Below are 16808 nucleotides of genomic sequence, written 5' to 3' on the forward strand. Positions count from 1 at the left end.
AAAGGTGGAAAGAATAAAGTATAAAATAAATAAAGTAGAGATAATAAAGTAAGAGAGAGTAAAGTAAAAACGAGAAAATATGACTCAACTATGAAGAAACGGATGGAGTGCTTGTTTTACTCGTGTTACACATACATATGAATGAATATTATTATTTACGAAGTAATTATTTATCCGTTGCCGTTTTACTTTCGTTGCATATGATTAAATATTGATCATCAATTACTATTATACTATATGTTTCTAAATAATGTATAATTAAATATAAAATTTATTGTTTTCGCAATTTTTATTACAAATAAAAGCCATGTTAGATATTTATTTATGATTTCTAATTGTGCTCATATTCAAAATCATATAATTATATATGATGTACATAGTTTTTTGTTTTATTTTAAATACTGAAAATTATCGAGCAATAACACTAAAAATAATTTGTTTTTTATATACAATGAAATTATACATTATCGATATAGTAGAAGAAGAAATATCAAATTAAATTTTTTATCTTCAAGTTGATTTAATTATTTATCACAACCCCAATCTAAAATTCCTGAATCCGTCACTGCGGATTAGGGGAGGCGGGGCATACACGAGCGAGAGCAAGGCTCACACATGATGATAGTGCTAGAGGCGGTGGCTGATTATAGTCTATAAATTTGGCATGCATTTTTCAGTGTCCCTGAATCAAACAACGATATCAACATGATCGACCACTTTGACATCACGACATGGATTGATAAGTGGATGACACCTATCTGAGTTGGCTGGCCTTCGTAAAGCCGCGCAATTGCCGACAAAAACCAAACGTACTCTTTTTGCGATTCGCTTGGAAAGATATCAAAAGAGCATTCAGGATTCTATAAGCACATTTCACTATCCTCAAAGCTTTGAGCCATGCTTGGTTTCAGAAAGTGCTCACCCGCATCACATTATCATGCACATTGAATATAGTATTATGTTACGACAAAAAAAATTTGCAAAAAACTTTTTGTTAAAGAGTTTTAGCAATATAAAAACCAAATTAAACTTGAGATATAGTATATTTTACTTCCTGATAAAATATCAACATTAATTATTGTTTTAATATGTGACCATAGCAATCTAACCCTCGACATATTTAATCCAATGATTAAACACTAATCTTTTGCTTAAATATTTAAAACCAAAAAAGCAGAAAAATTGAAGGGATTTGTTCTACACTCATAAAACTCAAAACTCTTTCACGTTCAAAGTGGATCTGCGATTAATCAAAGAGTAAGAGCATTCCCAATGGAGGTGGCGAATTCTCGGCGATAAATCGCCGGTTATCGCCGAATTATCGCCGGCCATTGTGGCGAAGTCGGCGATAATTCGGCGATAATGTTGCCGTTGCTTCGCCGAGTGGCGTTCTAACGCCGGATTATCGCCGAGCGATCGCCGGCCACTGTGGCGACGCTCGGCGATAATCGGCGATAATTAAAATTTTTTTTTTTTTTTTTTGAACCCAACGGCTATTTTACATTCCACCCCTATAAATATTTCCTCCACTTCCTCCATTCATCACCCACACATTCTCTCCATTTTCAATCTCTTCTCCCAATCTTCAATTTTCATCAAAATTATGAGCTTTTGGAAGAAAAGTTCCCGATCGGGTAAGGATAAGGGTAAGGGGAAAGAGTCGAGTTCACAAATTCCCAACACGGATGAAGCAAACGAGCAGTGGATGCAGTCGTTGTTGGCGATGGGTTCTCCTCCCGGCCAACTTCCATACGGGGGTCCGTCTCCTTTGCGAGACTCCTCCGGCGCGGAGACTTTCTCCGTACTTCAACTGCTGCCGGCGGGAGAATGCCCTTTCCAGCCGACGATGTGTATCGGCCCCGGTTCGACACCCCCGGATCAACCCCAGGCGACCAAGAATCTCTCGATTTCATCGGCAGTATTCTCACTCTCAACAATCTCCAAAATCTAGGTATCAAACTATGATCGATTCTCCAGTTATCGTCGCCGCTACGGAGGAAAGGTGCTGAATTCGATCGCACATTGTGAGTTTCCGCATTCTAGCAATACTTTAATGCACGATTCCAATCTATTTCTCCCCAATTTTTGTTGTTTCGAATTTGTGTAAATTGCTGTTGCATATGCGATCTGTTTTGTTGAGTTCAGGCGAGAGAAGACGTGGTTGTTATGGCGAATTCGCACTCGGCGTCGGATTTGAGGGTGAACCGCGTCAAGGTTTTGAGGATGGTGTTAGTGTTAGTAGGATTGTTGATGATTTGTTATATGGAGATGCATTCGAGAAAGTATTCAGCTGCATTGGCGATTTCGTGCTCGCCTTGCTCTTGTGACTGTGTTTCCGACACCACCCTCGCGTCTTCGCCGATTGGTGAGTTTGTATTCACATTCTACACGCAGTGAGTGTGTGTGTGTGGAATTAGTTTATGTTGCATCTTTATTTTATGCTTGCTGGATGATTTTATAACACCTTTAGTGTAAATTTAATGTTGCTTTTTGAAAATGTTATCGAAGTTTATTTGTTGATTTTAACGGTGTAAAGTAGAGTTGGATCAACATTGTTACAGAGGCATAGAGTATATGGAAACAGAACAGTTTTTTAGCTTCCTGTTTGTAGAAAAGATTTAATAGCTTATTGTTGATTTAGGGAAAAATTAATTTGGAGTGATAGACTACTGCTTGATCCGGGGCACTTTTATTTGGTTATAAGGTAGTAGTACCTAGTAATTATTCTATGACTATGACTGCTTGAATTGGAGTTTTGTTATGGCATAACACGGGTTGGTCACCAGTTACATCAATTTAATGATTAGGGGTGAAACAACTAACTACTCATTTTAGGGAGGCAAGTAGGAAAGACAAGCCCTTTTTGTGCAAATCGTTTGAAGATGTATTTTAGAAAACTATTTTGCTCTTGAGAAGATGTGTTGATGTTGATGTAATGGGCTGGTGAAGGCAGTGAATGGATATGCTTCTAAGTTCTAATGCATGGATGTGGTGATGTAAGGTGTTTCCTTGTTTGTTGTAAAACTTTACAAGAAATGAGTATAGTCTTTTTCACCGAAGTTGTGACTCCAATCCCTTTCTATGAATTCCAGAAAAGGTCTAGTTTCGTAAAGAATAAACATGATTTTGCTGCACTTCTTTGTCTATTTTCGCCTTCTTTTGTCTGTTCTCCTTGAATGGATTTATCATTCACATGCTGATACCATAGACTTATAATAATATGCTCGCTGAAGGTTCAGAGTACTCCATTTCTTTTACTGTAAATGTACTTGACTTTTTGTTTTGGCAGATTCTTATGCATTTCTCTTATTTTGAATCTTCCGTCATAACCTATATATCCCACTCTTCTTGAAATAAGATGTTTCTTCGGACCATATTATTGTTGGCTCATGTTGGTAATTTACCTCCTTTCTGTTATTTTGCAGATCTCTTCAATACCTCATTTGCAGGTCAGTTTAGTTTTCACTGTCCATAATAATGATCAGTTATAGCTTCTCTGTCTTCCGGTCTTCCCCATTTCTTCATCAGAGTTCTATAAGTATAAATAAGTATATACAATTTGATATGAATGTCTTATTCCCTGTGACTCTATAAGAGCCATATAACATAGAAATCTCTATTCGAAATCCGGTGTGCTCCTTTCCATGCTCATTCTTTGTTTTCTTTAATCGACAACGAGATTATGTCCAGAATTCAGAAAACAATTACACATTTACTTCCTGTCTTGAAAGGACGCTGTTAATGTTCTCGTTCAATCAGTATTTCTCCAAGTTATATACTGAAATCTTCCCAACATGCTTGCAGACTGTGGTAAAGATGATCCTGAAACAAGGGATGAAATGAAGAAGAATATGATCGACCTACTAACCGAGGAAATCGGCTTACACGCAAATGTGACCGGTGATAGCTTGCAACGCACAAATGAGCTGATTACGAGCGCCAAGAGAGCGTCTTCGCACTTCCAGAAAGAGGCAGCTAAATGCATCGCAGCGGTAGAGACGTGCGAGGCTGCAAGGGAAATAGCCAGAGCAGAATTGATCGACGAGCGCAAGCTTACGGCTCTGTGGATGAGTCGAGCGCTGGGCTATGGCTGGAGTGATGGTGACGTGAATAACATGAACGAAATTTTGTAAAAATAAAGGTTCAGTTATTTTACTTCATTTTTTTTCTAGCATAGCCATTTTTGCAGGATAGTCTTGTATAGTTATTGTTAATATTTTTCTACTTTTATAAATTGATGCTTTGTTTTCTTTAGGTTTATACAAATATCCGTTTCTGACATTATATGTGTTGAAAATTGAGAGAAATCAAATTTTATATACTAAACACATACGAAATCGGAAAGAAAATGAGAGATAAATTTCAATATTGAGAATATGCAGAATAATATAGTTCAACTTTATTTGTAAACAACTTAAAAATATTCAACAAGTGAGACATATCCATCATCCACACATTCTTGTTTTTCCTACTCAACGAGAAGAACTGCAACAATTGCTTTTTTCTTCAGGAAAGGCATGATGAAATTAATGCTCAATTATAAAGTAGCATAGCCACCAAAATCCAACAGTCACACCAAATATATGCTATCTAAAACAGCAAAACCTGCAGCAACCCCACCTTCGTTTGAAGACGACACCTTTGTTCGCATCAGGTAACCAGAATGGTTATTCATGATCACCTTCTCCTTGTTCCTGTGGATTGCATTCTTGGTAATAAAAATCACCATATTTTGTATAAAAAGGGGATAATAGTCGATTATATCATTAAGTTTGGTCAGATTTTGGTCTGTCGGTCAGGCTTTGAAAATGAAATGCTAAATAACGAAGTTTCAATTTTTCGTAATTGTCTCATTTGTGTGCAAAACGATGTTTTATATGATTCTCAAAACGACCTCGCTTCATTAAAACAACTGTTTTTCTCTTCTTTTCCTTCTTTTCTTATTTTAAGAAAACATCATTTTAAGCATCGCTAAACGACGCCATTTTGTACACGAATGAGACAACTGAGAAAAACTAAAAATTTGTGATTTAATATTCCATTTTCAAACTTTATGTGACTAGCCTGTGTGATTTTTAATAAACCGAAAAAAAAAATATAAAACCATGATTTTTTTATAATAACTATTAGCATTTTGTATATTGATTCATGTTTTCTAGCTAACTTAGCACCTATTTTATGCAGTTATCTCTTAGAACTTACATTATTGTACTTTGCTTCAAACTTCAGATAATGGTTAATTGAACCATGAAATGATAATGAAAAAAATCATTGCCAATGATTTACCTTAAATAGGTTCCATATACCCCGAGTTCTGATAGAACTTGCTCTTTATGAGAGATGCCTTCGCGCATTAGAATCGCGGGCGAAGTAGCTGGGAAAATCCTCTGCATAAGAATGTAAGCCGCATCTTCTTCTGTGCCTTTCTTATGCATTTCTTGCAGTGCTACCCTTACATCGTCTCCATAAATATTGTTCCCTGTGCAGAAAGGTCGCATGGGTTCAACGATGACAGCGAATTTGGCAGCATAAGCGTAGCAATTTCAGATATCATACCTCCTCCTTCTCTCTGGGGCTTCATGACATATAGTCCTGGCCTCTCAATTGCATCCTTGACAATGCTCGAATCTTCCAAATTCCATAATCCGGCAAAGCACTTGCGTACTTTGGCTATGTCGTCCTTGTTCTCAAGAAATCTGTTTTTTGTGGAATCGAGAAAACGAAAAAAGCTATAGGAGAAAGTTTGACAAATTAAACTTTTGTATGAGTAGCAAATATTAACCTTTCGAGCTGATTGGGTTTCGCCAGCTCTTGTTGAATTTTCTTGGTGCCGGCTAAGTGATATGCGATTGAAGGGCATTTGATTGCACACGACTGCTCGATCAAAAGCCTAGCACTCCATTCCTATATGAAAATAGATAAGCCTTAAGATAGCATAACGAGAACCATAGAAGAAGTGCACTACGATGTGCCAACTGAACAAGAAGTTAATTAAATAAGAATCGAGTTACCGATTCTGAAGGATAATCAGTAGGTGCATATCCAGCTCGAAAGTAAGACACTGCAACTACTTCACCATCTCTGCAATTGTAAATGTTTTAAAACGTAAAAAACGATGATAGCAAGTAGCGTAGTAATGCAACTCAGTTCCTCGAGATGCTTACACAACAAGAGTTCCGTCTGCCAGAAGCTCCCCTTGTGCATCGATCTCTGCTAAGGTTTTCCTAATACTTCTAACTTGATATGTACGTTCGAGTTAAGAAATATCAAAAAGCCCAAGACATATAGTAGTAAATCCACATACGATCTATCAACAATATCATCAAAGTTATACATGTCGAAATTTGAAAAAGTAGCCAAGAGAGGATATTTTTCCATCAAGAGCGTAAAAAGCCAATGTTGATCGTACATGTTCCGTTCTTCAGCTTGAACCACGATCATAACCACAGCCCTGCATAGAAATTATTAATTAGCGGCTTCTTCAGTAACTTTTAAAAAGTCTCGAAAGCACAACATCGTTTGAAAACCAACCTGGGGTTATTATATTCAGACCAGGCTTTCTGTAATGCTTCCGCAAACTGATTAGCAGAAGCGTTTTCGGGAATCCTCTCTGGATCCAAAGCAAGGTGTTGCTTGAATTGATGAAGCAAGCTCCTGAAAGTTCAACTATTCCTCCTTATAGATGCTTATTTTAAAGATACAGCTTTTCACAGAGAATGCTTAGATACAACGTACAAATGCATCTGCTTTTGTAGCAGCGAAATCTCAAAAAATGGTTCTATTTGGTCAATCTAAGTTGAAATATAATACGACATACACAAAACAAGAAAATGTATTCCGTACATTTCTCCTTTTGTCAGTGCAGTTAACTTTTAATTCTCGAGCAATTCGAAACATCCATATGTATAATTCATTGACGAATCCATGGAAATAATAATGTCAACTGATGGTAAAGGACATAACAATATATACTAAAATAACCTGTGAAGATCACTAACGAGACAGCTCAACCCCGCAAATGAAGAAGAAATTGTATTGAGCTCGATTTGGAGAAGTAAATTAGTGTGTTCATCCACCATATAGTCAGAGCGATGTAGTCCTAAGCGTATATCCTAGTTTACAAGTACAAACAATGTCAGCATCCTCACCAGAAGAGTCCATTGGATTTAGGAAAAGACGAATGTCAATAAAAGTAAATGCTTTCGTTTTTAAGAAAGATGTTGATTTGGAAGAGAAAAAGACAACGGTCAGAAACAACTATGGAATCAAGAAAATGCATCTCGAAGAAGTACCTCTTTCTTGTTCATATCCAACATCTTGGCATGAATATCTAGAAGCCTGGATGTAAAAGCATCCGCCTTTTTCGTCCTGCAGTAAAAAAACGAGCAACAAAATTAGTATAGCATAGAATTTTATACTCCGTTCTTTCCAACTTACGAATAAAGCCTCCTTTCTGAAAATCCTTCGTAAATGAACAGTTCCAAAACTATAGTCTGAAAGCAACACTGACTTCTAACATTATCTGGTATACATAGCGAAAATCCAACATCTTAAGTTCACCAACAGCCATATTTCGGGAAACAAGAAGTCGTAAACATGGTGATAACTGATAAAGTACTATAAGCATAATAGTATAAGATAATGCTCGGGGATCATATCCATCGATCTATAAGCTAAGCAAACCACACGAGTACAAAATTATGTTCTATAAAGAAATCATCGTGCTAGAGGCTGATTCCGACATTTGGATACGTGACAACATGAACGCACGGGCGGGAATAAACACAACCCATCTAACCTGGCAAGCGATTCCTGTAAGAAGTTCGAGTCTAAGCTGACACGGTCAACTAGTTCGTTGAATATGGGAGCTACTTCACAAGCTTGTTTATAATGACTTTCTTGAAATGGCATTGGCAACAGGGAGATAGGTGCGTGCACTAGACCCACACCCGGAACAGTTCCCGATTTCTGCAAATTCAAAGAAATCAAGAATCGGAACCCGGACAATCGAACAATACAACCTACATCACCACTCCACACATTCAGTTTGGCAGATTACTGTCAAAATGAAGTTAAATACCAAGAATCAATTAAGTTCAGGGAAATTGATGATCTCAATGTGCCCATTAACAACTCTTCAATCCCTACAATGAAATGGATAAACTAATAAAAACAAAAACACACTCATCTTTCCAGCTAATCAAACAAGTAAAGAAACCATCTTAATCTACCAATTCAATCAACATCATCAAACAAATCAAGAACAATACAACCTAATTCACCACTCCACACATTCAATTTGACAGATTACTCGAAATAAAGTTAAATATCAAGAATCAATTCAACTCAATCCGAAAAAGGGGAAATGGATGATCTCAATGTGCCCATTAACAAACTCTTCAATCCCTACAATGAAATGAATGAACTAACAACAAAATAAAGGCAAAAAAAAAAACACTCCTTTTTCCAGCTCAAGCAAAGAAACCATCTTATTCCACCAATTCAATCAATATCACCAAATCAAGTCGAAAATCGACACCCAAAAAGTAAGATCAAATTTTGGGATGCTCAATCGAAACAAACCTGCGAAGCCCTGTCTCCAACAAGCAACCCACGGAGAGAGCTCCAAACCAGAGCATCATACGCGATTTTCTCCAGCAAATTGGAGTCTAAACCGTGAGGATCAAACACGGGGTTTGGGGGTTTGGCTTCGAATTTCAACGGCGGAAGCGGCGAAGAAGAATTCTGGGCCATGGGAATTGTGCTGGGATTTGAATGGCGAGCTCGAGAATTTGTTTGGTTCTGTTGGAAGCTGCGATTTGAGAAGCAGATGTTTTTCTCCACTCCAAAAGCGTGGAGCTGCTTTAGCATATCTGTGGAATTGAAGCGGCGGCGCTGGTGGATTTGATGTCAATTTCTCATTGAGTGGTGATGACCACTGTGGACCAATGCTGTTGTGTTGGAATCAAAATTGAGTTCTGTGATTTTCATTATTAACCAAAAAGAAAAAGTTAGTGACGCTTTCGCATACGTTTTTCATTCCCAACAAAATCAGAATTTTCGATTTCAAATCGATTTTCGTTTTATTAAAGTTTTTTGATGTTGACCAATTTTGACTATTTTAGGGATCATAAAAAATTCATGTATGTGGAGTACTGAAGTCAAAGATTCAAAAAATTAAACTTTTTGCAAGATAGGAATGTTGTGGCGTTGTCGAAGGCTGAGGCGATGTGTCGACATTGCTGATGATGGATGGGGATAAAAGAAAAAACGAAAGTATGCACCAACTCCGGAGGGTGAAGGTTGAGTTGCGGCATCGTGAGGTCGGTGATAATTCGATGTCAGTTATTAATGGAGGTATTTTTTGTCATCATCACCATTAATGAAGTTAATTGATTTCACTTGAATCTAGCATTGACTATAGTAAAACGAGTCTCATAAGTTATAGTACTTTTTTTTTGTTGTTGTATATGTGACAAATGCATAAGAGAATAAGAACAAATACTAAAACTTTTAACATTTACTCCGGAATATATAGTAAAACAAGTCTCACGAGTCATAAATATTGCCGTATTTTTCAATAAAATCGATCCATATAAAGAGTAAGCAACTAAAATAACAGAGCACTTCACAACTCTAGTTCGTTACGCTTTGTATCATTTTGGCGGCATAGCCTGGTGATAAGGTGGAGGACTACAAATCCCTTTTCCTTAGTTCAAACCGTACTTTTTTTTTTCTAATCATTCGAAAAAAAGAATACTTCATCCGTCCCACAAGAATATGCACTATTTCCTTTTTAGTCCGTCTCACAAGAATATGTACTTTCTGATTTTGGAACTATTTTCTCTCTAACGAGATAAGACTCATTCTCCACCAACAATACTTTATTTACTTTTTATCTCTACTCTATCTTAATTTACCAATTTTACATTAAAATTCGTGGCGAACCCAAAATGCATATTATTTGGGGACGGATGGAGTAGTTCTCTTCATAAAATAGGAGGTAGAATCAATCCAAATTTCTTTTTCGAACTTAATAAGTAGATCCACCTACACATTTTGCTTTTGTTGCTATATCGGGACATACTCCGCGTTTTGCTTGACGTAAAACAAATAGTAGCACAATTGTTTCCGTCATTGAAAATTTTCATAGCTCAGATAGATAATTTAATAAGTCAATTATTTCTTCGTGGATTTGTGAAATTCTTTTCTTCCAATCGCAAGTGGAGCAACAAATGTTCATAAACATTTTGTGTTTATGATACATAATTTGTAGATAACAGTTTCATCAAAAATCCGTTGTCGTCCAGCGGTTAGGATATCTGGCTTTCACCCAGGAGACCCGGGTTCGATTCCCGGCAACGGAATTTTTTTATTTTATTTTATTTTATTTTCAGATATATATATATTGCTTCACCCCTTCATTTCATCGTTTTCGTGATCACTAGTAACAAATTCTATTTTCCTTTAGGATATTCAGCGAGCACCTGGAGGCCATAGCAGAACTTGCTCAGCTCCTAGAATTCTCCTTGGACTTTTATCGAACAGTTTCTGTGCGTAATCTGGAATGTCTGCGGCTTAATTCCTTCAACTTCAGGTCAAACAGTTGGCATTCGCTAGAGATTCTGCAGTCTGGACTTTTATCAAACACTTGTCGGTTGAGGGAGTTTGACAGCTGCATGATAGTGACGGCTGGGAAGGAAGAGCTCCGTCCCACATAATTTAGGACACTTTGACCCAACATGGGTTTTAAGAAATCTAATACAAAGCGAGTTGAAAAAGTTGATGAAATGTGAGTCATAATTTTAAAGTATTAGTTTTATAATAAAATGTGAATATGAATGAGTTAGTGGAATATGAGGTCAGCTACCAAAATTGGTAAAAGTGAAGTGTGTCAAATTATATGGGACGATCCAAAATGGAATACTGGGTCAAATTATGTGGGACGGGGAGAGTACTGCTATAAAATTTAGTTAAATTCTAGTTCACTTTAAACATCAATTAAAAATCATGAATTTTGTTTGAAATTGTTAAAGCCAAAATTTGGGTTAATATCTATTTCTAAATCTTCATATTCAGAATATTCATTAATCTACATTCCAATGAAAATTTTTCGGTGTGGGATATTTGCAACTAATGTTAAGTTAAGACTTATAATTTTTATGTTTGATAAAACATTAAAAAGGATCACAACTTAAGGAACTTTAGAGTTTCGACACAAAAGGATCACAACTTATATTAAAACGAATAAATTATAAATATGTGGTTTAAAATTTTGTAAAACGGGTAGACTCTACTATTTGGATTGGTATTATTATATATATTTTGTACTTCTAACAATAAAATCATAAATGACCACGACTCTACATTGCAGACTTTTCCATTATAAGTTGTGTTGTACTGTCGGCTCGAATTTATGATTTATTTGTACATTTCAAAATTAAAAAAAAAAATTAGAGAGGTGTAATTGCTCCATCTGTTTTAAAGAAAATTAGTATATTTATCTTTGAATTTATGGATAAAATTTACAGAGATGAGTTCACATAAAACTCTCTTAATTTCTAGAATCGATAGATAGTTGTATTGCTTTGAATGACGAAATTCGATAAAAGTAAAAAGTATAGTTTTACTCTCTTCGATCCGTCTCATTAGAATATGCCTAAAGTTCAATACATGAATATTAAGAATCGAAAAATTTATAATAAAATAAAAAAGCGAGTTCCAAAATGCAAGATAGATACTAGTTAATATAACTTGAACGTCATTAGAAATTTTTATTAACACGGGAAAGAGTTAGTATAATACTTGCATCAAATTTTATACTCCATCTTTCCCAACAAAATAATTGTTTATTCTGTATAAATGTTTTTAGAAGTTGACGCATATTAATCACAATTACATAGTAGTAATTAATGAAACTAGTGGCTGGTTTAATTAATCTAATCTTGCGAGGTTTGCATAATTTGATTTCATTATTAATTACTATGATGGTAGAAGTGAGTGCAATAACTAATCAATGTGAACCAATCATCTTCAATTTGTCTTAATTAAATCTACTATAATTTAAATATTCCACCTAATTATTCAGCACACACACCCACTTTTACTAGGCCTAGTAATGTAGTGTTGTCTATAAGTTAACCAGTACTATAATTTTTAATTATAGCATGATAATTACAAGCAATAGCGCAGCTTAAGGATTTATGAATTCGTGTTAATAATATAAAGCTAGCTACTAATTAATTAAATACAAATTAAAAAGAGCACAGTCACCCACAAGAATTATATATATTAAACGACCTATATATGGTAATAAATATGTTAATCGTAATCTTAATTATTAAACATCTAATAATATTTGTACTATCGAATTAATTTAAACATTACTACTCCACAATTTATATGTTTGTTTAATCTATAAAGATGAATAAAAGTTACCTTCCATTATTAGCCCGTGATATTATTATTCATACACTTGGTGAGAAATACTGATAGTTATTTTCTTAATTATATTTTTAATCTGGTTCTGTTAGTGAAGCATTTTAGCTAAACGAATAAAGCCCGAGCTTGACAGAATTAATCAAAGTAAAACAATAGCATGCAATTCACTCTACTCAATATAAGAAAAGCAACGAACATGAAGTTTGAAGTTGTCCGACAATCTGATCATATCTGTCAGATAACCACAAATAGCAAGAAATAGAAAATTCGCGATGAGCACAACAAAACGAAAGTAAAGGAGTAACACACATCGTATCATTATATGTCTATCACAAATAGCAAAAAACGGAAAATTGATATCAAAAGATGGAGGTTGAAACCATACTTTCATATAAACTAGGTGTGTGAAAGTTGGAATAGTAGATAGTTCCCACATCATACATTAGTATATAGATTTTTCAAAAATTCCACCAAAATATTTTGAAAATCTTAATAAATTCCTCTCGGAAACGTTAAATTAAATCAACAGTAAATTCAGAAAATAATTCAAAAATAATCAATTTTCACCTAATCAGACATGTGTACAATTGATTCCAAAAAAATTACCACAACAAATAAATTATGAAATAAAAAATAAATTGCAACATAATTACCAACCACCTCATGAAAACCAAGATTTTATTGCTACTTGTATTTGAACATGGTAACAATTAATTCAAGGTTGCTCCTTTCTTATGAAATCATAAGTTATAACCAGCCAAGCTCAACTGTCCAATTAAATGCACTAAAACTACCACTTGTTTTTTTTTCTATTTTATTTATTTTATTATTTCCACATTGATCACCAATCCTCTATTTAAATACTCCCCAATCCCCCCTTTTATCATTCAACCAATCCATAAAAACAATTTTGAGCATTTTCTTGAGTGCTCAAAGGCAATGGCTAGTGCCCTTCTCTTCGCCCTCCTCTCGGCCGCACTCCTCGCCTCGACGGCGATGACGCGCGTCGAAGCCCGGGCCTTCTTCGTGTTCGGAGACTCGCTCGTGGACGCCGGCAACAACAACTACCTCGCGACGACCGCCCGCGCCGACGCCCCACCCTACGGCATCGACTACCCCGGCCGCCGCGCCACCGGCCGGTTCTCCAACGGCTTCAACATCCCCGATCTCATCAGTTGAGCCTCGAACCCCTCCCCGTGCTACGTTTCGTCAGTTCACGGACCGTGTCTGTGAACTGACGAAATAAAGTAGTAGTACGAGATTAGACCACGTGACATGATTAATCTTTTACTAATATTTTTTTGAACTGATGAAATAAAGTATGAGATTAATTAGACCACGACTTGACTAATTAATTTTTAAATATTTTTTTTATTTAGGTCAGAGCATTGGTCAAAGTGAATCACCTCTACCCTACTTGAGTCCATCAATGAGTGGATCAAAATTGCTAATTGGAGCAAATTTTGCTTCTGCTGGAGTTGGAATTCTCAATGACACTGGAGTTCAGTTTGTAAGTATACATTTAATTATTTTTCTAAATTTATATGTACTTGTACTTTTAGATTAATTTCAAGAGATTATTCAAGATTCATATATAATATTACATTCTTGATTAGTAGACAGTAGTGCTATTATCAGTTGGACTTTAATGTTTATAAAAGAATTAACTATATATATTTAGTTCCTTTCACAAATTAATTGAATTTATTGGTTATCGTTTTCAGTTTCTTCACTTATTTTGTGACATTTTCTTTGTATTTCTGTAAAAAGTGTATTATATATAAATTTGGAAAAGCCTACATATATAGATCTATTTGGTTTTATTTTCCTGAGTTAGGAAATATTTTTTGTTTGTAATGTTAGTTTAAAAGTGAGAAAAAAGACCACATTTGAATCATTAATTTTGCTATTATGTATTCATGGATTCGAGAAGTGCATCTAATTTTGGAATGCTATATATAGAAAATATTTAAATACAATCACATTTAAGTGTCACAGAGCATTAAGTGTTTAGTAGGTATGAAAACGTGTCACAAAATTTAAAACCAGACAGATGTATTTATGATAAAAATAAATGGAGTACATATTTCATAGTACTAGAATTACTATTTTGAGCATCCAAACAATTAAGAAAAATCTGAACATAATAATTTAATATTCTATTTTCAAATATGGAATTAAGATCATGATATCATGACCAAATTTTGTATTTTAAATATCTGTTATCTTTTTTATTGATTATTAATTTATAGAAATTTGTATGCAAAATTCCACAGGTGAATATAATTAGAATTGGGCAACAATTGCAATATTTCCAACAATATCAATCAAGAGTGAGTCAAATAATTGGACCAGCTGAGGCTCAGAGACTAGTAAATCAAGCTTTGGTTCTAATCACTTTGGGGGGAAATGATTTTGTTAACAACTATTATTTGGTACCATATTCCGCCCGGTCGCGCCAATATACTCTTCAGAACTATGTTCCCTTCATTATCTCCGAGTATCGCAAGGTTCTTAAGGTAAACTCCTGACTTTATGAGCATTCGCCGTTCATGCATATTTTGGTTCTCGCTAGATCGGTCTTTATTAATTGTTGTTGGCAAATGAACAAATAAATATCTCAAATCGGTATTAAAAGATAATCTTGATTTAGTAGTGAAAATTAAAACCCTAATTTTGCTTGCATGACCATTTTCATGTTAAGCCCCATTTAAAATAAGTATTGTACATGACATGTTTTGATAAAAATGGAACTGGTGTGACATGATAAAACATAATACTATTAGCTGTCGAGAAAAGTGCATTTAATTAAAATGTAGGTATAGAAGTGAAATAAAATTATTGTAGTTAATTAATTGTCTAAAGATAAGTCCTTGTCAAGGTACAAAATGTTGGTGGCTGTCTTTACTAGCATTGAATTAGGGAATAAATGTAAACTATCTACTTCCTAATAAATTCATATAATAATTTGAATATTTTGAATTCTGCAATCAACAACATAGATCCACTTAGTCAACAAAAGTAACTTTATCTAATCTTAATGGTCAATTATAGTCATTTAATGATAGTTCATCCACCGCCTTCTAAAACGAGTCTGATTTAGGGTTTTGGGACGTCGTGATCTAACGCCTTCTAAATGAGTCCGATTTAAGGTTTCGCGACGTCCCAACCCAATGCCTTCTAAATCGAGTCTGATTCAGGGTTTAGTGACTTCACATTCTAACGCCTCCTAAATCGAGTCTAATAAATTAAATTGACTATGCAGAGACTTCACGGCCTAGGCGCCCGTAAGGTCCTAGTGACCGGGACCGGTCCACTCGGGTGTGTCCCGGCCGAGCTAGCCCAGCATAGCCGAAACGGCGAGTGCTCGGCCGAACTCCAACGCGCCGCCGGCCTCTTCAACCCACAGCTCACCCAAATGCTCCTCTCCCTCAACTCTGAGCTCGGTGGCGACATCTTCGTCGCCGCCAACACACAACTCACTCACTACGACTTCATCAACAACCCCCAAGCATTCGGTATATATAAATATATATATTTCTCTCTCCTCCCTCTCACACACACGAACACATGACACGAACACGTACTAATTAATTAATTACGCGTTTTCTCGGCTAGGGTTTGTGACATCGAAGGTCGCGTGCTGCGGTCAGGGACGGTACAACGGGATAGGACTATGCACGCCGCTCTCCAACCTGTGCCCTAACAGAGATGTGTACGCATTTTGGGACCCATTCCATCCCTCTGAGAGAGCAAATAGAATCATTGTGCAGCAAATCTTGACTGGAGACTTGAGCTACATGAATCCCATGAATCTCAGCACCATCTTAGCTATGGATTCTCAGACATGATGACCTCATTAAATGTTTTAGTTTGCAATTGGTGTCTTTTTTTTTGCCTTGTGTTTCAATTTGTTTTTGCTCTATTTGAAGCTAGCTTGTCTTTCTTATGCAAAAGTAATTGTTAAGAGGAGAACTATTGTTTTTTCTATTTTTTTAATTAGGTTTGAGTGAGGAATTTAATGAATTGTGATATTATCTTGTGGTAATATTTATGTTCATCACATGCTTCATTACTCCTTGATATTTATTTCCCTGCCTATATCAAAAGCAAAGTATTAAATGCATGATCAAAGATGTGGACAGTTAAAGATAAATTTATAAAGATAAAAATAAATACACTTAAATATATTGAAATAGGTTAATAAATTTCTACCTCTATAGGTAAATCAAATCTACAATAAATTCAAATAACCATTTTTCAAAATAAATAAAACAAATAATAAATTGCAACTTAATTACCAACCAACTGTCCAATTGAATGCAATAGAACTACTTTTAAAAAAAAATCACCATTTCTCCCTTTTT

At 35.3% G+C, this 16808-nt stretch overlaps 3 protein-coding genes and 1 non-coding gene across 4 annotated transcripts; 3 read left to right on the forward strand and 1 right to left on the reverse strand.

The window, feature by feature from the left end:
- Positions 1-1902: 1902 nt before the first annotated feature.
- Positions 1903-4281, forward strand: LOC125202310. Its single transcript, XM_048100687.1, has 4 exons — positions 1903-2024; positions 2146-2365; positions 3426-3449; positions 3805-4281. Exons 2-4 carry the CDS (start codon positions 2167-2169, stop codon positions 4131-4133), a joined length of 552 nt encoding a protein of 183 aa, XP_047956644.1. The 5' UTR covers positions 1903-2024; positions 2146-2166; the 3' UTR covers positions 4134-4281.
- A 96-nt stretch (positions 4282-4377) lies between these two features.
- LOC125222928 (glutathione synthetase, chloroplastic) lies at positions 4378-8971 on the reverse strand. Its single transcript, XM_048125830.1, has 12 exons — positions 8584-8971; positions 7799-7968; positions 7293-7368; positions 6982-7112; positions 6532-6654; positions 6371-6451; positions 6165-6245; positions 6012-6081; positions 5783-5904; positions 5557-5696; positions 5287-5479; positions 4378-4694 (listed from the first exon to the last, which is right to left on the reverse strand). The coding sequence occupies exons 1-12, from the start codon at positions 8869-8871 to the stop codon at positions 4571-4573; spliced, it is 1599 nt and encodes a 532-aa protein (XP_047981787.1). The 5' UTR covers positions 8872-8971; the 3' UTR covers positions 4378-4570.
- A 1324-nt stretch (positions 8972-10295) lies between these two features.
- Positions 10296-10367, forward strand: TRNAE-UUC. The gene has a single exon. It is a non-coding gene; the product is annotated as a tRNA-Glu (tRNA).
- A 2953-nt stretch (positions 10368-13320) lies between these two features.
- LOC125222938 (GDSL esterase/lipase At5g33370-like) lies at positions 13321-16501 on the forward strand. The gene is made up of 5 exons (XM_048125842.1): positions 13321-13615; positions 13821-13951; positions 14718-14960; positions 15707-15959; positions 16060-16501. The coding sequence occupies exons 1-5, from the start codon at positions 13381-13383 to the stop codon at positions 16290-16292; spliced, it is 1095 nt and encodes a 364-aa protein (XP_047981799.1). The 5' UTR covers positions 13321-13380; the 3' UTR covers positions 16293-16501.
- The last annotated feature ends 307 nt before the right edge of the window (positions 16502-16808 follow it).

Source organism: Salvia hispanica, chromosome 1 (genome assembly GCF_023119035.1).
Source record: "Salvia hispanica cultivar TCC Black 2014 chromosome 1, UniMelb_Shisp_WGS_1.0, whole genome shotgun sequence".
NCBI classification, from domain to species: domain Eukaryota; kingdom Viridiplantae; phylum Streptophyta; class Magnoliopsida; order Lamiales; family Lamiaceae; genus Salvia; species Salvia hispanica.

Coding starts and splice junctions, on each gene's coding strand:
- LOC125222938 (XM_048125842.1), top strand. CDS start 13,381: ATGGCTAGTGCCCTTCTCTTCGCCCTCCTCTCGGCCGCACTCCTCGCC. Junction 13,616..13,820: donor CAACATCCCCGATCTCATCA/GTTGAGCCTCGA, acceptor TTTTTTATTTAG/GTCAGAGCATTGGTCAAAGT. Junction 13,952..14,717: donor ATGACACTGGAGTTCAGTTT/GTAAGTATACAT, acceptor AAAATTCCACAG/GTGAATATAATTAGAATTGG.
- LOC125202310 (XM_048100687.1), top strand. CDS start 2,167: ATGGCGAATTCGCACTCGGCGTCGGATTTGAGGGTGAACCGCGTCAAG. Junction 2,366..3,425: donor CCTCGCGTCTTCGCCGATTG/GTGAGTTTGTAT, acceptor GTTATTTTGCAG/ATCTCTTCAATACCTCATTT. Junction 3,450..3,804: donor CTTCAATACCTCATTTGCAG/GTCAGTTTAGTT, acceptor ACATGCTTGCAG/ACTGTGGTAAAGATGATCCT.
- LOC125222928 (XM_048125830.1), bottom strand. CDS start 8,871: ATGCTAAAGCAGCTCCACGCTTTTGGAGTGGAGAAAAACATCTGCTTC. Junction 7,113..7,292: donor TGGATATGAACAAGAAAGAG/GTACTTCTTCGA, acceptor CTTGTAAACTAG/GATATACGCTTAGGACTACA. Junction 5,905..6,011: donor CTGATTATCCTTCAGAATCG/GTAACTCGATTC, acceptor ATTTTCATATAG/GAATGGAGTGCTAGGCTTTT.